This window comes from Gloeophyllum trabeum (genome assembly GCF_000344685.1).
Source record: "Gloeophyllum trabeum ATCC 11539 unplaced genomic scaffold GLOTRscaffold_00001, whole genome shotgun sequence".
NCBI classification, from domain to species: domain Eukaryota; kingdom Fungi; phylum Basidiomycota; class Agaricomycetes; order Gloeophyllales; family Gloeophyllaceae; genus Gloeophyllum; species Gloeophyllum trabeum.
This window is the reverse complement of record NW_006920410.1, coordinates 196,897-216,918: the sequence shown is the minus strand read 5'-3', so window position 1 is coordinate 216,918 and position 20,022 is coordinate 196,897. Positions and strand designations below refer to the sequence as shown.

General features: G+C 51.5%; 8 protein-coding genes across 8 annotated transcripts; 3 read left to right on the top strand and 5 right to left on the bottom strand.

Moving 5' to 3' along the window:
- Window positions 1-1,162: 1,162 nt before the first annotated feature.
- On the bottom strand, window positions 1,163-2,086 carry GLOTRDRAFT_123758 (uncharacterized protein; the record flags this gene model as incomplete). Its single annotated transcript, XM_007862309.1, has 2 exons — window positions 1,163-1,887; window positions 1,939-2,086. The coding sequence occupies 2 exons, from the start codon at window positions 2,084-2,086 to the stop codon at window positions 1,163-1,165; spliced, it is 873 nt and encodes a 290-aa protein (XP_007860500.1).
- Window positions 2,087-2,332: 246 nt separating this feature from the next.
- Window positions 2,333-3,096, bottom strand: GLOTRDRAFT_123757 (uncharacterized protein; the record flags this gene model as incomplete). The annotated part of the gene is made up of 4 exons (XM_007862308.1): window positions 2,333-2,580; window positions 2,633-2,768; window positions 2,830-2,856; window positions 2,917-3,096. The coding sequence occupies 4 exons, from the start codon at window positions 3,094-3,096 to the stop codon at window positions 2,333-2,335; spliced, it is 591 nt and encodes a 196-aa protein (XP_007860499.1).
- Window positions 3,097-3,337: 241 nt separating this feature from the next.
- On the bottom strand, window positions 3,338-7,265 carry GLOTRDRAFT_101899 (uncharacterized protein; the record flags this gene model as incomplete). Its single annotated transcript, XM_007862307.1, has 10 exons — window positions 3,338-3,963; window positions 4,044-4,142; window positions 4,218-4,653; window positions 4,707-4,803; window positions 4,864-5,039; window positions 5,090-5,219; window positions 5,273-5,501; window positions 5,554-5,739; window positions 5,816-6,346; window positions 6,911-7,265. 10 exons carry the CDS (start codon window positions 7,263-7,265, stop codon window positions 3,338-3,340), a joined length of 2,865 nt encoding a protein of 954 aa, XP_007860498.1.
- A 192-nt stretch (window positions 7,266-7,457) lies between these two features.
- On the top strand, window positions 7,458-8,773 carry GLOTRDRAFT_123756 (uncharacterized protein; the record flags this gene model as incomplete). Its single annotated transcript, XM_007862306.1, has 3 exons — window positions 7,458-8,089; window positions 8,143-8,548; window positions 8,597-8,773. The coding sequence occupies 3 exons, from the start codon at window positions 7,458-7,460 to the stop codon at window positions 8,771-8,773; spliced, it is 1,215 nt and encodes a 404-aa protein (XP_007860497.1).
- Window positions 8,774-8,821: 48 nt separating this feature from the next.
- Window positions 8,822-10,544, top strand: GLOTRDRAFT_123755 (uncharacterized protein; the record flags this gene model as incomplete). The annotated part of the gene is made up of 4 exons (XM_007862305.1): window positions 8,822-9,793; window positions 9,840-10,025; window positions 10,077-10,223; window positions 10,272-10,544. 4 exons carry the CDS (start codon window positions 8,822-8,824, stop codon window positions 10,542-10,544), a joined length of 1,578 nt encoding a protein of 525 aa, XP_007860496.1.
- A 2,833-nt stretch (window positions 10,545-13,377) lies between these two features.
- GLOTRDRAFT_134774 (uncharacterized protein) lies at window positions 13,378-14,302 on the bottom strand (the record flags this gene model as incomplete). The annotated part of the gene is made up of 2 exons (XM_007862304.1): window positions 13,486-14,302; window positions 13,378-13,434 (listed from the first exon to the last, which is right to left on the bottom strand). Exons 1-2 carry the CDS (start codon window positions 14,296-14,298, stop codon window positions 13,378-13,380), a joined length of 870 nt encoding a protein of 289 aa, XP_007860495.1. The 5' UTR covers window positions 14,299-14,302.
- A 2,609-nt stretch (window positions 14,303-16,911) lies between these two features.
- Window positions 16,912-17,845, bottom strand: GLOTRDRAFT_112804 (DnaJ-domain-containing protein; the record flags this gene model as incomplete). Its single annotated transcript, XM_007862303.1, has 3 exons — window positions 16,912-17,069; window positions 17,138-17,732; window positions 17,798-17,845. 2 exons carry the CDS (start codon window positions 17,843-17,845, stop codon window positions 17,271-17,273), a joined length of 510 nt encoding a protein of 169 aa, XP_007860494.1. The 3' UTR covers window positions 16,912-17,069; window positions 17,138-17,270.
- A 579-nt stretch (window positions 17,846-18,424) lies between these two features.
- On the top strand, window positions 18,425-20,006 carry GLOTRDRAFT_108758 (nuclease Le1). Its single transcript, XM_007862302.1, has 10 exons — window positions 18,425-18,536; window positions 18,600-18,615; window positions 18,671-18,821; window positions 18,871-18,936; window positions 18,998-19,081; window positions 19,139-19,143; window positions 19,190-19,291; window positions 19,346-19,633; window positions 19,697-19,768; window positions 19,827-20,006. Exons 1-10 carry the CDS (start codon window positions 18,448-18,450, stop codon window positions 19,908-19,910), a joined length of 957 nt encoding a protein of 318 aa, XP_007860493.1. The 5' UTR covers window positions 18,425-18,447; the 3' UTR covers window positions 19,911-20,006.
- Window positions 20,007-20,022: the final 16 nt, after the last annotated feature.

The window sequence follows — 20,022 nt, the reverse complement described above, 5'->3', positions numbered from 1 at the left end:
CCGTACCCAGTCTACTAAGTTGGATGTATCTCAGCGAGTCAGTTGAGGTAAGACGTCAGGAGACGCTGCGCCAGGTGCAGGACCCGGGAATCTCCTATGTATGTATGTCCGATTTTTGCACTTTTGAGGCCCCAAAATTGGCCATTTCATTGTCGGACTTAGCACTTTTGAGGCTCCCCAGTGACCGCCTACGCCGGAATGTATGCCGGAACTTAGTACTTTTGAGGCCCAATGGAGCCACCAACTCCAGGTGGCTGAATTGCCTACAGTCGTTTGCATAAGAAACTGAACATCACGTTTCTGCGCGCGCTGTTTGTCCGTGCCAAATATGCCCTTCTCGGGTAACTTCAGACGGCCTCTCGCGGGGCTCATTGGCTAGGTAAGGACTTGTAGATGTCCGGAGGGGCATCACTCCATACCCATGCCTTTGCGGATCATATGCTATATAACCTTGGGTCTGCTGCACTCAAGGGTACCTTTGAAAATATGGTGCTCACTGCCGTAGCAGCACAGCGATGGAGGACATTCAACAAGCCGAAAGTACGGCTGATTATCCGAGTCCCGGGGGGAAAGATGAAAAGGGCCTAAGATATATTTCACCATAGTATTCTGTCTTTATCACTACAAAATAACTCAATACTATGTTTGCTATCATTCTATGACCAGTAAACACTGCTGTTGCCCATATATGCGCTTCTAAATCGCTCCTTGTGGCTTGTATCAGCCTTCTGTGGCACTGTCACAGATAGTGTGACATTGTGTGACATTGTGACATGTGTGTCCGACTTAGCACTTCTGAGGACCAAAAGTTAGCACTTTTGAGGCCATTCTGAGGCCTTTTTTTGGACATACATACATAGGAGATTCCCGGGTCCTCCAGGTGCGCTAAGGGGCAAATTCCTGTACTAAGGCATTCGATGAGCTCAGTGGATGTAATCTTAAGTTCCCCCAGTTCCTAAGGCACTCCTTACTAAGAATAGAGGCTTCCGAATCTATCAAGGACCTGATAATCAATAAGCCGTATTGTACCAGGACGCAAGAATTTAGTGTTAATGTACGAAGGCCGGAGGGATCAGGTAGTAATGTGGCCACAGCTAGTAAGAACACATTTTCATAATCAAGAGTACAGTAATATCGTGCAGAGCTAAGAACTGAGGCGGCTTCATCGCCCTCCTTGCCGCTCCTCCTCCTCCTTCACCTCCTGCCTCTTCTTCCGCTCCTGTTCCTTCCGTTCCTTCCTCTCCTTCTCCTCAACCTCCTCCTCCTTCTTCTTGCACTTCTCCTCCTTCTTCAGCCTCTCCTTCTCGCGCGCATCTGTGAGCCGCTGATTCTTCGTCTCCTCGGTCTCCATGTGGACGATATTGCAGCGCGGACTGGGGGCAGGCGACCGCAGTGCAATGGGCGCTCCAGCCTGCGCCTGCTGCTTCCTGAGCTCCTGCAAGTCCACCTCCTTGCTGTCCGCGGCCTTGATGACAACCTTCGACTGTCTAGGTACGAACGCGCTGGCACCTGTGTTCAGCCATGCATTGCCGGCAGGAAGCACAGGTCTGAGGGATGTGGGGTTGAGGGAGGAGAGGAGATGGAGCTCGCGCTGCTTGAGGGAGTTTAATGCTGGGCAGGGATAGTGTGTGCAGGTGCGCGGACGCTGGGCCCTTGCAGTGGCGGCGGGGATTACGGGGAGACATAGGCATAATATGGGGCAGCCCGGGTGGACCGGGAGGAGCATGAGAGAGGTGGCTTTGCGGATGATGCTGTTGAGGAGGAAAGCCTTGCGGCGGCATGTGCTACTGGCCACGGGGAGAATACGGGGGCATGTAGTGTTCCAGAGGGAGTCCGGGCATGTACGAGTACTGTAGGTATCCAAATCAGTTTGTCTTCTCTGAAACGCTACGGAAAACATTAGTCTTACATAGTAAGGCTGCCAGCCGACGGGTGTACCGGGCGGCAAACCTGCAGGTGTCCCAGGGTGCGGGTGAGGCGTCATACGAGGGCTAGGCATAGCCGCTGGCACAGCCTGAGGAGGACCGGGAGGAGAAGTGGGACCCGTCGACGGCCAAGCGCCAGCGCCCCCTGCCCCGTTCGTCATCGGTCTGAAAGACACGGGCGAGCGAGGAGGTTGGCCAGGTCCATTAGCAGGTGTCGTAGGTGTTCTAGATTGTGCGCTTGATGTAAAGGGGGTATACAAGCCGGTGCCTAGCTGCGAAGGCTGTGAAGGCGGATGCTGCGGGCCTTGAGGCGGCGTCTGCTGGGGTAACGAGGATGGTCTTACAGAGGGAGAGGACTTTGGAGACGGTGATGATACAGCGGGCGACGAGGCATTCGGGCTCGGATTTTAGAACAGTTTGGATATGTTGGCCTTGCTGATGGGCTTTGACGCGTGGGTCGCGCCTGACGAGCCGTTCGCCGCCGTCCGTACGGACCCTACTGGCGACTTGCCATTCGCCTGTGTCGTTGACGGCGACGCGGGAACCGTGCCAAACGATTTTACGGTTTCGGCATTGATGGCCGGTATACTGGCGGGGGAGGAGGAGATGGGCGTCGATGACGCGTTGTCTATCGATCCAAAGGTAACCGATGAACCTGTTGAACAAATGAGCTCATTTGCGAAGGATATCTCTACCGGCAGTCTTACCTTGCTTGACGGCACTAGCACTACTCCGTGGTACAGATACACCATCCTTGATCGACACACCCTGACCAGTGAGAGCACTAGGATGTCTAGAATGGGTCGCAGTGGCTGGAGGGGTTGCGCTCGATGGAGCGGGCGACTGAGTTCGCGGTGAAGGAGCTGACGAAGTGCTTTGAGGGGGTCCCCGTGCCCAAGCTGACTTTGACGGAAGAATCTTTGATTGTGAACTAGAGAAAACTTTGCTTATTCTGGGCAGAATAAATAGCAAAAAATCGTCAGCAACTCACCGTGCACCCGCCAATCGCAAGATACGACTCACAGATTTTTGATTCTTGTCGTGATTTATCAGATGTCAGAGTACGTCGTGCGCGTGGATTGACAGCGGACGGTCGCAAGTTGGAGGTTAAGTCCGTCTCGGGTTTATCCGAGTTGCATCCGAGCGAGTGTCTCATGCTCTCCGGCTGCATGGGATCTAGTAGACTAATGACACTAATATCCATATTTCAATGGTCTTTACTAGGATTGTCTTTCAGGTTCAAAACACCCTCCCACTGGTTGCATGGAAGGCACCAAATGTGGCAGTAGTGAGGTACTACTTGAATGGACCTGAGGTCATCAAATATCAGTCTGACTGTATATAGGATCATCAGATTCGAATGGGAACTCTATGAAGTATAGTAAGGTAGTGTTCTATATTGCTTAACTAAATCAATATGCTATCTCAAAAGCATGATGGTCAGCATATTTGTTCACATAAAATGACTGGAAGGCGTCAAGAGAATCTGAGAAGTGAAAACCAACAGGCAGGTTCTTCTTTCCTGTGACTCCAATCAGATGTGCCCCCCGGACAACACAGTTAAGATGTATGACGGATACAATAGGTCGCCTCCGGTTATCCAGAACAGGTGTCACAATCCACATTCCTGTCTCCGGATCAGGGAAATCCATGACCGGAGAAAACCAGTTCACCAGAGCACAAGGATATGTGACTCCCCTAAACTTGAAGGAGAAGAAGAGACGAATACGGACAGCTTGAAGTCCAGCAAAACCTTCAAGGCCTGTATCAGACTGTACAAATGCACAATCATACCGCGGATGGCCTTTTCTCCAACTTGGTGAAGCTCGAATACGTTCCTTGTGCATACCACCAGCACCGCATGGATCACTTGGGGCATAATAGACTGAAACAGCTGAATGGAAGGTGGAAAGAGATTGAATGCCTTCCAAGTCATCCAGTGTTACTGGACTGCCTGAGGTGCGTAAATTCATCACATCATTGAGGAAATTTAACACCAGTTTTGGCAGTTGCTGGTACTGAATATGCTTCCCAAGATCTCCCAGTTTGCGGGGATAACCACGGGATAATAGGAGCAATCATGATTACAAGGAAAAAATATTTTTACATCCAGCTTACCTGGCTTGCGAGCAAGATTAACATATGCTAGGACACTGGGCCCATCGACTTCACCATCATCATCATCATCATCAGCATCTCTAGAGGGGTTCAATAGTGCTTGAGGATGTTTATGTAGATCAGTGCCTTGACACAGATGTGAGTAATACTTAGGATAATTATTGATTTACTGACCTGGAGCTGAATCTGCTAACATCCCACGTGCTATGAAGTTTACTCGCATGGCTGAAAGCTTGTCTAGCCTTTGGTTGGTCACCATCATTTGCATGATAGCTTCAAAATGGTTGGATCGTCGCCAAGGCTCTTTCACAGCTTTGATATGCTTGGACTCCGTGATTGACGAACATAAACCATTTGGGGCTCCAAATAAGCAGATGAGTGACTTGTAATGTGAGAGTGCATGCTGTCGATGAAGTGAAAAGCCTTCACGAACTCCCAGTTCCTGAAAGATGACTCGATATTCATGGAATCGACATAGTGCATCTTCAAGTTCTTGCAATGTCTTCTCATTATGCACATTCCTCCTGCATAGATAGCAAAAGTCCAGGAAGGCACTGATTGCTTTGACCATTTTCTCAGGGACATGTCCGGCAATTGCAGGGAGATAAACCTGTCAGCATAGAATAATCAGTCAAATAGTAGCATGGATGTTCCTACCCTTACTTTCATGAGTGCTTTAGAGTCATCACCGGTCCATTGCTTAAATCCGCGGCCTTGGGGAAACCGGCGTAGACCTGGAAAAGGGGGTACTGCTGAAATACTGCAGAAATTACCTCATTTTATCGATTGTAGCATAAATGAATCAGATCAGATCACTCACCGACGGTCTATATCAGCAAGGATTGTGTTTGCCTTTGCCTGGCCATGTGCCTTCACTAGATATGTCTCTACCCATGTCACCAGATGGTCTTTGAATGAACCTTTGATGATTTGATGCAGGATATCAGGTGCAAGAAGCTCATGAATGTCCGCACGGGGAAAGTCATTGGTAAACGGCTGCAATAGATGCTGAATAGTGGATGCCAGCAGTGGCAGATCAGACTTACAACAATGTCGGCAACAAGTCCATAGATTTCCCAGGCATCACCAAGCTCGTAATTCTCTGCAATATCATCAGACTGTTCCCGTGAACGTGGTGAGGCTGGAGTATCAAGATCACTGGGATGAGCAGTGCACCTGTAATCAATAAATCAGGGAAGCTCTGATGGCAGAAGATTGAGACACTGTACTTGGGGCACCAGTTATTCACAATGCATGCCAGCAATGCTTGCTCTGGATAATCGGCAATGTAAGGTCCAAGCCCAAAAATGGTACACCGGAAGTGGCCATCAGGATACCGCATTATCTCTGGCACTGTCATGCCATTGGGTAGTGGTTGAAGAATGGTGGAAAGAGATGAATGAAATAGTTGTCGCCGGAATTTGCGGAACTTGTTGTCATTTGCATACTGCCTATCCGCTTTATCCAGGTCAGTCATAGTGCAGGCACAGATATAACTTGAAAACTATACTCTTGGCAATAGCAAGAAACCCAATCAACACCACACCATCACGATGAGCCCGGCGTACATTATTGTGGATATTTCCAATTGACATATAGAGTGGATAGTATTCATTTTGACCAGTGGCAACAGATACTGTGGTCTTGTCACTGCCCAGGATGATAGGGACAAAGGTAGCACCATCAGCATCACAGTCTTGAGCGATAGTGTTCTGCACCCCATGAATTTAGTAGCCTGCCAAGAAACTAATATAACTCAATCACTCACACACTGCTTCCATGCCCAGTCACACACTGCTTCCATGCCCAGTCACCAGACATAAAATCCTTGTACCTTCGTCCCTGGTCCTGATCGAAATCCTGATATACGGCATAATCAAACTCCCCTGCAAAGTCTGGATTATCCAGGAGGCGTGTCACTACTTCATAAGGATCTCGATACCACACAGTATAGTCAGAGTCCATCCACTCCGGGGTATTGTGAGCTGGTCTCTCTCCTTGATATGTGACATCAAAAGACTTCCAAGCAACGTCTCCAAGGACAGAAGAGTCAATTTTCTTCAACATGTCTACATGATTGATGAAGGGAGGGAGGTCGTGATATTTGCGTAATGTGGCTCCCCATAATTTCATGAGGTCATCAATCTGGTCTTGTGGCATCTGGTTGCGGCGGAACAAGAAATCAGCAGTCTCGAATTCAACTGCACTCTGAAATGGTGTCCAGTCATTTGATCCTCTTGTTTTATGGGTGACTGGTGGGCTCCCTGGTTCCAGAAAAGCTCCAGACTGGTCACAAGGACGGCCTATGGCATAATTTTGATCAGTAATGCAATATAGAACATGGAGTACTATTAGTAAATCGCATATTCTGGAGATGCACTGGTTACAGGTACAGTCAAACACAATCTGTCCCTGTAACCATTGGTAATGAATAGCACAGGTACGGGTAACCCATGTGGGTTACAGGGAGGGTCCTTGCGGGTATGGGTCATACCTGTGAACCGCCAGGTCTCAAAAATGTGTCATTCAGTGCATCTTCAAAACTGAAACCCATGAGTACCCATACCTGACCCATCGACGTGGGTTTTGTTGCAGGTGTGATATGGGTATGCACTTGGACACCCGTGGGTATACCCATGCAGATCCTTAGCTCCATTGGTACCTCTACCTGTATCCCACATAGATTATTCAGCTAAAGACATACCATTAAGATGCTCATGAGCAATGCGAGATCCTGGCAGCTCTGGGACTGGCATGACATCATGCTGAATAGTGAAATCCTCAGCATCACTCTCTGATCCAGAGTCTGAGCCTTTGAACAATGTCCATAAATGATCACATAGAGTATCATTGAAATTCTAGCACACCTGAGTCTTGCTGAGAGTCTCTACTCATGGGTGGGTCTTCATTCTCTGATTCCAATCCCTCAGGGTCTGGAATAAATCGGAAGCTATCCTGCCAGCTATCTGATTCTCTGATCTCTGAAGGGTCATCATTACCAGACTGAGGCACAGCACTGGGGTTGGTGCTCTCGGATGATGAGCTATGGATCTCCACAGATTGGCCATGGTCCTTGTGCTTGTGCTGGATGTGCTGCGTGAGGCCTGATGTCGCCCGGAACTTCTGCCTACAGCCTGGAAATGGACATGGAATGTTTCTGGCATGAATACTGCGATTTCTTCGAGCACTGGCAATCATGGGGGATGGTGGTCGCTGCATCATTGTGATAATGTGAGGCCTGCAGAGGCAGAGGACAGTAGACTGCCAAGTGATACGCGGTGCGGGCAGTGGCGGTGCTGTCCCTTACCATTTTGGGATCTCCGACTTTATACGTGGTGAACGTTCAAGTCTTGTCTCCGGTGTACTCTCATTCACGCAGGCCTACCATCGCCCTTGTGCCCGCTTCATTCCATCATGGCTCCAAAGACGAGACAGCGCTCTGGGGCTGCCAATCAACACCTCCAGGAGGAGTTGAATGTGCATCCCCCTTCTCGCAGAAGAAAGAAGCTTGACCGGGACGCGGGCCGAAGCTTGCACTCTGCAGAAATGGGAGATACAGACCGGATTGGCCTGTCAGAGGATGCTGGCGATAACAATCTTCAGCTGAAGCGCAAGCGTCCCCCCGCTACCCCTCAAATGTCTGATTCTGAAGCAGCACCTGCGAAAAGAAGGTGCACTCCAGCTCAGGCTCGGAAAGGCACAAATGTGTGTATAGACAACGAGACTGATAAGGAGAATGCCCTGCAGGACAGTGAACGCTATGGGTACAGCAGCGAATCTTACCTGCCCGAGAATAATATGGACATGGATCCCCCTTCTAACTCTGATGCGGCCTCCGAAAATCTACCTGTCAAGAGGAGAACTCGGAAAGGCAGCAACCGGTCTCAGAAAGGCACTGGACGTGCAGCTGTTGGCCAAGGCCGCAACGAGCTGCATCCCATTTCCGAGGAGGAGGAGTATCGTGACGGTAGACCTAGCGAAAGTCATTCTCGAAAGCAGGGCGGGAAGACATCTGGGTCTCAGACTTCAGTTCCAGTCAAAGCCAGGTGCGTGTGCTATGAGCGGTCTTCACATGGCCTTGCTCACTCTTCGAGCACAGACTCAAGGCAAATTGGATGTCTCAGAAGTCGGAGCATGCGAAACACGAACGTACCAAACCAAATGCGGTAGCACATGCTGGAGCAAAGTCTACATCCTCGAATCATGCTCCAGCCACTGGTCACCAACCCGCTCGTCGTGGTTCTTGCGAACGCGAAGCGTCTCCATCCCCGCCACCACCCCAAGTTGATCTTATCATGGCGTGCGGATCATCCTCTCGAGGCTGGGCGTCTGCAGTCTTCTCTCGGCCACAGACATCTACGATTGCCGACTCCTTGAACAAAAGGATAAGCAAGGTTGCATCGCCAGTCAAGGAGGGCGGGTTTCCAGGGGACGAGGATGAGGGGCATGAGGAAGAAGCAGCAAAGTCGAGTCCAGTGAAAGGACAGAAGCGAGTTACCTCTTCAGTAAGTCTGGTGATCTGTTGTGTAGTTCTCGAGGCTGACTACCTGTAGTCGATGGTGTCCGTTCATGTTTCCCACCCGCCTCTTGAGAGTATCTCCGGCGCCAATGGCCATCACTCAGCGGCTCGTGGAACCCAAGATAAGAGGAAGGAGCATCGTAGTGGGCCGAACCGTGACAGAGATGAACAGGAGTACCAACCTCGCCGCCGAAGGCCTAACGAGCAATAGATGCACGATGCTGAGGTTCTGCCATATGAGCACGGATGGGATGACACCATGCCGCGTGCTCCTGCGCTCGATACTGAGCGTGCGAGCCAACCCACTCCGCAGGCCCATCACTATGGCGATGACGTTTCCTACAGACCTCGCGACGAGTACGACTACTCTCCCGAGGTTCGCTACTCCACACCCTACGACAACGACTACAACTACAACTACGATGGCTTTCTGCATGGTCCAGTGCCCGTCGGCATCGGTTATGAGAGCTTATTCAAGGCTACAGGTAGCCATAACATCTGCAGTGATGAACACGATGGGCCGGCCCGTACGAACATCCGCGCCAGCTCTGATTGGTCTGAAAGGCACAGCGAGAAGGAACAAGGTAGACGGCGGGACCAAGGCGGAACAGCTCCCCAAATGAATGCAGTCTATCTACAGACAGCAGTTTTCTCTCCGCCGGCTGTACCTCTGACTACTCCAGGTTTTCCTGTTCCACATCAGCTCCCCGAGGGGCGGCAGGTTTCCCCTCCCCCGCTGCAGTGGTATTCTGTCCCCAAGAAGCCATCGGGGCCACAATCGGGCTCCCAACAACCTTCCGTGCCTGCGCCGCCAGCCCATAGCCGGTCGCGACAGCGCTCTGTCTCACGATGCCCACCTCGTTCTCGCCAGGGTTCCGTTGCGCCCACTGTGATCGAATATGAAGACGAGCACGATCCCCTCGACTACGAGCTGGGTGACGACAGTTCCGAAGAACAGGCTGTTGTTCGTGAAAGCCGGCGGAACCGCCCCCGTGGCAAGGGTCGCTTGCCTGCGCCGAGCTACGATAACCTTCCGGCTGGCGTGACGAGAAATCAGTTCCGGCATGTATTCATTCCGACAGTTGCTAAGTACTTTGCTATGTCCTCTGCTGATCCTTGGAGTTCTGCCACACCCGAATACATCAAGATCATTCAAGCTGTGTGGTCTCACGTCTTCCCGGATATTCATTATACATTTTCGTTAGGATCTCAATGCAATGTGTCTCGTCTGGTACGTGAACGATTCCTGCGATCGAGCCCAACTAATGATCTGTCAGATTTCCCAACGGCTCTGTGAATGGCGCAGCAATATCGGTAATGCTGCTATCAAGGCGATCATGCTTATAGAGGAGAATAGTGACACCCTGCGTGATGCTGCCATGCGCCGTGAAACTGCTAAGCGTTTGACTGAGGAGAATGTCTGGCCATTCCTGTATGCTGACTCTGCTTCGGATGATCCTGAGGTACGTCCGTCACTTTGAAAGTTGATCGTGGTTTGATCTTTCCAGTTACAGGAGTGGTCGGGTACGTTCGCTGCAGATCCGATCTTGCATGCACTCAAGGTGCACTATGCATTCATCGTGGGTCATACTACTATTCCGGCACTTGCAGCATCCGTGTCCCGTTACCCTTTTAATGCCTTGGCACTCGCTACCGCGGCTGTGAGTTAGTATTTTCCTCTGTACAACAGCTGCTAATTTCTAAACTAGGTTGAACATGCGCTACATCTATGGGGAGAGGACTATCTGTCGGGCACAAAATCGGAAGCCAAGCTGCCCTCCTTCAACGGTACCACGTGGGGCGAGGCGACGAAGGCATGGCGCACGTCAATCAAAACACTCGATAGTTCAGCATGGGCATATATCATTGGGAAGGCTAGTGAGATTGAAGATGTAGTCCGCAAGCCCGTCGTCACCTCAGAATCGACCGCTGTCAAGAGCCGAGCCGGGGTTGTTGCACGCCCCCTTTGCCGTGGCCTTTGATTCGGAAGATACATTTAGTCCTGCACTGCTGGTAAGTGTTCAGCGCATCATTCTGTATGTTTTCTGCTGTCTCGTTTGCTTTCTCGTTGTCGTGCTGCGTAGGCTATCTCTCCGTAGCTTTTTCCGTATGCCCGTATGCCCGCCCTGCCTGTCTGTCTTCCATTTCTCGCTGTTTGTTGAGCAGGTCTCTAGAGTGCTTTAGAATACAACCCCTTGTTAATGAAGATTTAGTTGCCCATTGGACTGCATGCTTTGTACCCTTAGGCCCTTGACTGAGTCTGACTCCTTGAAGGCTCCTTAGTTAGCGTGCAGCCTGTCGTTATGTTGTACCCTTAGTTTTACCTTGGATTCACGGTGCTCCATAACTTAGGCCCTTAGGCCGTCTGAAGCCTTATACGGCCATGGCTTGATGCACTTGATAAACTGCATGCTGAGGTCTGACCCAACTTAGGTCTGTACTAAGGTAGTGGTGCTTAATTCTGAAAGGGGACCCCCATGGATTAAGAATTCCCGTATTACCCTTTGTATGCCTTAATTCGTACTTAGGTCGTCTTAGCGGTGTTCGCCGTTTTGCTGATGTAATGGTCCGGGGTCGTGAGAATAAGAAGCTAGGACCGGCAGGCCCCGGCATCCCAAATTGAGATATTCCAAGTTGACCTGGTGGCGTCGATGTACTTATGAACATCCTGAGAGCGTGCCGCGGCCAGCCGCGAGTCCCATGACCTCGGAGACGTCTTGCCGGGCCACGGACCAAAACAGTAGCAAATATGGCGTCCTGGCAGGCGTTGCCCGTCCCCACTTGACTCAAGCTGGTACCGACCCGTAGTGTTGTGCCCGGCCTGGCTTCAAGCCCGAGCCAGGCCAGGCCAGGCCCTATTTAGCCAGACCCGAGCCAGGCCAAAGCCCTACTCAAGCCCGAGGACAGGGCCTGGCTTGGGTTGTCCAAAGCCCGAGCCAGGTCCGGGGCTTTGTGGCGCAGGCTAAACTTGTCAGTAGAGGGCCATTGCTATGCATGGCAGGACACGAGTCCTGAGTTGTGTCTGATAAGTGTTAGCATTGGGTGTATAAATGTTCCAATTGATGTATACAGTCCTCTTTCTTATGCACATATTGAAATCCCTTAGATGTGCATTTGGAATGTCCCCTTCATTCATACTTTGTCCTCCTGTGGCTCTGCCATCATTGTACCATAAAAGTACCTGCCACTCTGACATATTAAAAGTTGGTCTGTATTGGTGGCTACAAAAAGACTACAAAATTGTATTTGTACCCAGTGCAAGGGATAGTAGCAGCTGCACTACTAGACACAAGTAACATAGATCAAAGTGCTCCTCTGCTGCCAATCAAAGATTGGCAGCTTTGTGACACAGGTCTTTCCTCCCCAGTGGAAGAGATAGTCAATAATACCTGCAGATAAGGTTGGGCATGGGTGGCGGGTGCGACCGTGGTGTTCAACCCGAGGGTTGCTCGGGTGTGGGTATGGTGCGTGGACTGCCCACACCACGCCATACCATGACCCGCGACGCCGGGTATACGGGTCTGCGGTTCTTGCAGATGGGTCATGTTTATCACCCAAAATGGTAAAAATTGCACTTGAAAATTGACTCATTGGCATATTGCGGAGCGTATGGCGGCTGTTACCAGCCTCAAGAGTGCAATAGACAGGCAGCCGGCTCTATTGGTAAGCCATTTCCCACACCTTTGTACTGGTGGCAAGTCACCTCGGGCATTGGCCAACGACCCGCAAGCAGGAGCCAATGAGAAGCCAGAGATGCCAACCGGCGCGGCACCTCAGCCACCGACTACAAAGAGCCACAGAAGTCAATTCCCACGGTAACAACATGCCACACATGACAAAGAGCATGCAGTAAAGGAAGGAGATATGCTTAAATGCTCAAACTATTCCAGTAGACAGATAACCCAAATAAACCTCTTCATAGAAGAAACCACGGAAATACATGAACAACCTGAGACGAAAACACAGTGTGATTGCAAACAGACACTACAAATCCGATTTTGCAGTCTTTCTGTAGTCTCCAATACAAGCAGAAATTGAATATTGTATTCAAGACTATGGCGCAAAGTCGCACGCATTCTCGGCAACACTGATACCCACGGGTACAACGTTCGCAATTTTTCCGGTAAGGACTCATCCTTCGTAAACTCAGGACTCGTAACTACCGTGGGAGTCGGGGATGCAGCGTCATTGATAGCAGCTACGCGATAGATAAGATGAAGGTGGCTCGGAGTTGTTGGCGCTAGGTGCGTGCTACGATGCCACAAGATCATTGTGGCCCATCTATATCACCTGACTTCCAAATGTGGCTATAGCATTCTCACCGTTTGGCGGTGTAGTGATGCTGTTTTGCAAAACTTCGAGAGGCGGATCGTGACAAAAACGTGATGGATCTCGCGGGGATGTCACACGTGACAAACTTTTGCAAAACCCCCTGCACACCCCGGCATCTGTCCAGCATCCTCTACACCACGTATTCAAATACAAGAAAATCACAGTTGGATACATAAAAGGGTGCTACACGATGCCACAAACAATCTGACGCAAGAGCCAGCGAACTGAGCGCAATACGTCGATTTACAGAGAGTTTTGCAAAACTACCCAAAGACTCGACGTTCCTCAGGACTCGTAATCAAGACACAGCATTAGCGGAGCAAATTTGGTGATGCCCTACTCCAATAAGTAAGCCGCGGAGCGGCTGCTGCGTGCAAAAAATCCCAAACTTCATTTCTCCGATTGCTGAAAACTGCATATTTGATTTAAACGGGGGAGGGGCATTATTCGATGATTATAACAGTTACCTCGAGCCATGGCAAGTCAATGCTGTTTCACTATGATGGACGCGACGACCGCGCAGAACAGATATGTGAAGTGCTAAATGGCTCTGGTCAGTACAGAGGATTCCAAGATATACCGTATACTGACCATGTATGTCTTGTGGTCGTAGCGAGGGCCGTCATGATTCATGGTCCGGTAGGCCAAGTATACATGGGCCAGCGCCAGGGGAATAGGCGCGATGTCCGCCAGTCGCCCAACGCGCAGTACCGCGTATGCGGCTGGAACGAAGCCACATGCGTATATCCTTCTGCTTGTGATGTCCCCGTAAACAAGCTGCATTGTCCTCCGCCCAACCCTCGCATCTCCCTTCATGTCTCGAAAATCCTGGATCGGCATGAGGATGCCGGTCCATACCGCTACTGTCAGGATGAAAGAGCGGTGGGTCGCGCTGAGGGGGGCGATGATCTTCCAGCAACCGCTGAGAAGCGCCCACGTCCCCGTTGTCATTGCGATGCAGTTCTTCCCGAACCAATGGTTGCCTGCCGGCGTCAAATTCAGGAAGGCTACCGTAGCGACCCAGCAAAGCGTCTCCGGTAATATTACTGGATAGAATATCCCGATAAGGGAGAACCCAGCAAGGACTGTCGTCCATCGCATTCTCGCCCCCTCCAATGTGACCAGGCCAGATGGTAGAGGCCGGTCTGGCTTGTTGACGCGGTCCTCATCAATCCCCGTTATTTGGTTTGAAAGGTCGACGAAATATACGAAGAGGGTGAGCCACATGACGGCGCAGGCGTAATGAACTATCGCAGACTGGAGCGACATCGTGGTGCTTCGCATGGCTGCGATGGATAGAAGGGATCCAGGAATAAGGGTAGTTGACCAGTCCCTCCAGGAAAACCTGAAGAAGATGGCACATTCTTGCGCAATTAAGCTGCGGGTGCGTTGCAGGATTCGCATTTAGATGGATGCCCTTGAATTAAACCCAGGCCCTCCGCTTTATACTCGCGAAAATCCTTGTATCGGAAGTCGGTCCCGTTCGGAAGGTGTGGTCTCCTTGCGCCTTAGGGCCCTGCAACCTGGCGTATCTGACCGCTTTCACGCTCCTTCCGCTGTAAACTGCGGTGAGAACGAGATGCGGTGAGAACAAGACACCGATTAAGATAGGTCTGGAAGCGTCGATACTGGAAATGATCATGCTGAAGATGTCATAAAGTTTTTCCATCGACGAGACTTCGGAGCGTGAAGTGGTGCCTGCACAGCAGCACAGCAGTCAGTAAGTCCCGGTTAAATTGAATCAATAAACCGGATGCTGCTCCGCACTGTAACATGCTTCATGCAGTAGAGGTGGCTGGTATGGTCCGCCAAATTATTCGCGCTTACTAGTGTTATTTAGATGAGTTGTTCTCGCAGCAGAGCTGCGGTCGACTGCACCTCCCTGCCGGCGAGTTCGAATTATACGTACCCTTGAGTAGAAGAGACCATCTATTGGTCCATCTTGAGCACGAAGGGGCGCCTGTGACGTGGGCATCTCGTCTACTCAACTTCAACCAACGTACCAGCCAATGCTCTGTACCAAATCGGATATCATATAACTGAGGTCCGCTGAGTCCGATGCATTATGTTTCTGTCAATGACATCGATGTGATACCGCTATTCATAAGATATGAAATAGTTCCGAAACTGCACTACCATCCGCAAATTTCGCCGTCGGTATTTACAACACAGCGCGCCCGGGGTGCTGGGATCCCACTCCCGCGCTGTCGTTGAGCATCAATGCATAGCAACCACCGGAGCCCATATTTGTTACGTACAAGTAGGCTCCACTGATATCGTTCGGCGTCTATCCCTGATCAAGACAGCAGGGTGCCATTGCTTCATATGAACCGTTCGTCTCTCGTCAGGATCTTCCCCTAGTATCACATCCACTGGCCAGATGACAAGCGAGACGTATAGAAGATAGCAGTCGATGACAGCAAATTTGTCATAGGTATGTCTTTCGTCTATAGGCAGTAAGAGGGACACCAATACAGGCGTAATAGCACGAAACATACGCCGTCACCCCAGCGCTATGTCGGGCCTCCGAGTTAGTGGCAGGAATTTCGGAGTCGAGTTGATCGACTCTATGGAAGTCGAGGCGAGCAGAGCAATGAGAGATCATGTCACCTGCTGTATCCCACGCCGGACTCGGGGCTTGCTAAGCCTTGTACGCGCCTGAAGAACACGGGCAACGAAAGGAGGCGATGACCCTGGAAGATTTGCATTCATGTGCTGGATCCTTGCTTTAGCGTCGCTACTTAGTTTAGGGAGCGTTTTTATCACCTCCACTGGAGATAGCGTAACCCAAGCATACCCTGGACGCCATCAGATTCCCGAGGAATAATGAAAATTTACTCACCGCTTTCTGAAATTATTCTATGCATGGACTTCAGACCGATCCTCAGGTATGATATTACTGTTGGCAAATCGTTAGCGCAATATTGAGCATGCGAGGCGCCTCTCGCAATCGACGAGCATGACTAAGCCCTCTTCGGTTGCGAAATTGGGGAGTATTGTCCAGCTGGACCGTATACCATTCAGCCTGACTTACACTACCTTTGCGGATGTCAGAGACAAGGCACCTGGTGTCGTACATCCATGAAGAATATTAACCCAGTCGCTGCCAGGGTGCAACAGAATAGCACAACACCCCCTCTGGGAAGTAGGACAGGCTCTAACGGTCGACGTCCAGCTCCAGACATTGAGCAGCGTAATCAGCCATGAGGGCGAACTTAGAACGTTGAGATAGAGCGGTGATGGCATAGACCATCAGAGGCGAAGCTCAAGCCGTGCTGGTATACGCCACGAGAGGAAGTGATTCTTCCTGTCATCTCTGCCAATATCAACGTGACGTATATGCGCCTAGAGATTTCCTCCTGCGAGGTTCGTTTTCCGTGGTTCTGAAGACGCGCCCCGCTCTACCCGATACTTCATCTTCACAGCCTTTCGTTGTCCGTGAAAGAGCGGAATCAGAACGCAGGTGAGCCCGGGGGTGGAGTAAGCCTGAGATGACAACCAGCGGGCCCCGAGGAGCAGATCAGCCAGATTCTATGCGGGAGTGCAAAGTCTGGAAGGCAGAGGGATCGCTGATGATTGACACTGCTGAGCCAAGTACAGCACCGGGACCTGCGGGAGCCTGTATGTTTGTACACATCCGTGGACTCAAGCTGGTCGTACCGACCCCTCCCCCACAAGATGAGGAGGCTACTTAGGCAGTCTCTCCAGCTCGGAAAGGCAGTTATGCCGATATTCATAGGTATTCTGCTCATGCGGAAAGATAGACCTGAACGGCCCGAGAAAAGTGACCAGCATTTGTACTATCCTGTATGGCCAGCACCGGCGAGTATACTGATCACTCAACCGGGCCTAGCAGATGAGGATCATGGATCGCGGGTAAGTCGGGCCCGAGGAAGTCCCGTCTCTACGAGCCTTACTGATCTGCGCTGCCTTGAATCTTTGTGGTAATTCTCGTCCTCTTCATCTAACTACCCGATGGTATCTGGAAACGTCTCGCGGGCGTCTCCGATAGCCGGTGTAACCTGGCCTTCGCCAATGGTTGCTGAAAACGCTTCCCCGGAGGGATGTAGCGCGCGTCGGGGATGGGGGGCCCTGCCGACTTCCTTCGAGACGCGGAATTGCTAGAATTACTTCCACCTGATTCCATATATGCCTGTTCTTCACAACCGACATTTCTGACAAGACATGCACGAAGTGAGACTCAGCAGAATATAGATGGAGTGACTTGGGTCGTGAAACTCACCCAGATAGATAGAGATGCTTCGACCATGCAGTTGTGGGCGGCTGTGTACAGCATTTTTCCATCGACGCTGGCGTTCCTCGAGTCGATTGTCGTTGATTTCTCTAGTACGAGAAGCAGTGGAGAGCCCGATGTGCTACTGCTTGCCTTCCGATCCGACGTCCTCCCCCTCCGCGATCTCGTACCCGACCCAAATCACCTCCGAGCAGCTACCGCATCCCACCAGGTGGCGATCCTCTTCCATCTCACGCTCGGTAATGACATACACACCGCCGCACCTGCAGTCGTATGTCCACCTCCCTATATTATCTTCCTCGGATTCGCTGAATTCTTCCAACGAGACTACCTGCGCAGGTCGCGGTCCTGCTTGTCGACGCTCCAGCTGAGCGTCGTAGGCGGCACGGAGAGCAGGAGAAGACAGGGTCATGTACGCGTCTTTGATCTCCGCAACCGTTGATGAGACGTCGACATCTCTCTGCTCCTTCTCTTGTCGTTTGTCAGGATGAAAGCGGAGAAGAGCGCGATGGTAAGCAGCTTTCAAGTCGGCGGGTGAGAAAGGAGGAGAAAGCCCTAGGACCCGGTAGTAGTCCGGCTGCTGCTGGTTCGCCAGGGTAGTATCTTGTAATGTGCGACGAAAAGAGAGACAGCGACACAGCGATTTACACCGAAGTCTGGCTCTGATGGTTTGGATCTGTTTGTCCATTGTGGCATACTGTCCGAACCTGTCCGGTCTCCTCTCGAACCTGCATGTCCCACCCCCTTCGAAGTCACTTCGAATCAATGAGTTCTTGAGCTTTGTATCATATAATGAAAATGCATATTTTATTTAAATGGGGGAGGGGCATTATATATTATTTACCTCGGGATGAGAGTTAAAAATAGTGCAGATGCACGTTCTTATCATCGCAGCGTGGGTGGCACAGCATCCCCTCCCGATTCGTGAGTATCCCAAGCCAACGAGGGCCACTTAGATGTTCAGTAAGCGTCAGGTAGTTACACCTCAATACCCTCGCTGTCAAACCCCACACGGGCGCTGTTCCCAGCCACAATAAAATGGAAAACATGCGTCACTTCCTGTCGGCCACAACGCACTTCTAAATGATATTGCATTTCCGACCGCGTGCTTCAGCCGACAATCATATGGCCAGGTCAGATAGAATGGGTATTCGAGGCACGTTGCGGGGTATCAGTACACAGAAGCTGCCATCCGGGTAGATACCTTGCACCGCGCGAAGTATAAGAAGGGTGACAAGGAAACCATCCAGTTTCTCTGCTCTGCATCCAGCTCGCCCTTGCCCCGTTATAGTATCGGAATGAGACACCTCAAATACAGCCTTCTGGGACTGTCTGCCTTCGTGCGGGGCACCTCCGCCTGGGGTGCGTTGGGTCACGAGACAGTCGGGTGAGGAAACCACACATCACGTCCACATCCGCAGACGACTCATCCGCTCCGTGTGCATGGCAGATACATCGCGCAAGAGGTAGCTCAAGTCGTTCATACTCACCTGGAAGGACCGCCATTAAAGCCGGAAACAGTTCCTCACATCCGGCGCCCTGTCCTTCGTCAAGTCGTCGCTGGGCTCGACGTACAACCAGAGTCTCGGCAGCGCCGCGACCTGGGCGGACAACGTCCGGTACGAGACGGCGTACAAGTGGTCGGCGCCGTATCACTTCGTTGACGCAGAAGGTGCGTTATCGTGCTCATCGTAACCGAAATAATACCCACGTACCCTAAGATGACCCCCTGGATGACTCGTGCTCGGTATCCGAAACCCGGGACTGCGGAGATGGAGGTTGCATCTGTATGTCCTATTATATTTTCGCTCCCCGACAAGCACTCACCTGTACATCCGTGCTGGCCAGTAACGGCCATAGCCAACTACACCACGCGCATCCAGGAGACCTCCCTGTCGGCCAGCCAGAGACAAGAGGCGCTGAAATTTATCGGTGCGCAGCCTCTTCCACTCAAATACAATACCCAGCTCTGAAACACGTCTTATGCAGATCACGTACGTCCCTTGGCATGATTGCACACACATTTTGACGCGTCTGCAGTTCCTGGGGGACATCGGCCAGCCCCTGCACGTCGAGGCGTACGAGGTGGGCGGGAATGACATCGACGCCGTGTGCGGCGGCAAATCCACGAACCTCCACGCCGTATGTTCCACCCTCGACACTCATACGCCCAAGCTTGACTCCGTTCGTAAATAGGCATGGGACACGGGCATCCTGACAACCAACATCAACGGGTCCTACGGCGGCAACCTGCAGACGTACATCGCCGCCCTCGTCGCGCGGATCAAGAGCGGTGAGTACAAGTCACTCACGTCCGACTGGCTCTCGTGCACGTCCATCACGGAGCCGGTCAGTACCAAGCGCTCGGTGGCCACGATTGAGGAGGACATCAAGCGGCTGGGGGCGGAGAAGGGGAAGAGGGCGAGCATCACGCCGCTGGAGTGTCCACTCGTGTGGGCTCGGGAGGCAAATGCATATGACTGTGTGCGTACGACAGACAGTGGAAATGCTCGCGGGGAGGTTAGTCACTGATTCAGGGTTCTGCAGAGCGTCGTGTTCTCGTACGACTCGGGCGACGACCTGTGCGAGGGAGACTATTTCGACAACGCTGTGCCTGTGGTGCGTGCCCGTGTCTCGAGGAGGGCACGGCGAAGGCTGACGATTATAATGCATGCAGATCGATTTGCAGTTGGCGAAACAAGGGTATCGGCTGGCGGCCTGGCTGAACGTGATATTCGATGGGGAGACTGGGTTGCCTTAGATATGGTCGGCGAGGTACACCATGTGGAGACAAGGACGCATCGTACCTACATACTAGCTTACCTGGGAATGAATGGAAGTTCATGTCTCCGCTGCCGCTGTCAATGCCGGTA

Bases quoted from the DNA above. Each gene is read 5' to 3' on its own strand.
- GLOTRDRAFT_108758 (XM_007862302.1), top strand. From the start codon at position 18,448: ATGAGACACCTCAAATACAGCCTTCTGGGACTGTCTGCCTTCGTGCGG. The intron at 18,822-18,870 runs GTGCGTTATCGT...ACGTACCCTAAG, and splicing joins TCACTTCGTTGACGCAGAAG to ATGACCCCCTGGATGACTCG. The intron at 19,634-19,696 runs GTGCGTACGACA...AGGGTTCTGCAG, and splicing joins AGGCAAATGCATATGACTGT to AGCGTCGTGTTCTCGTACGA.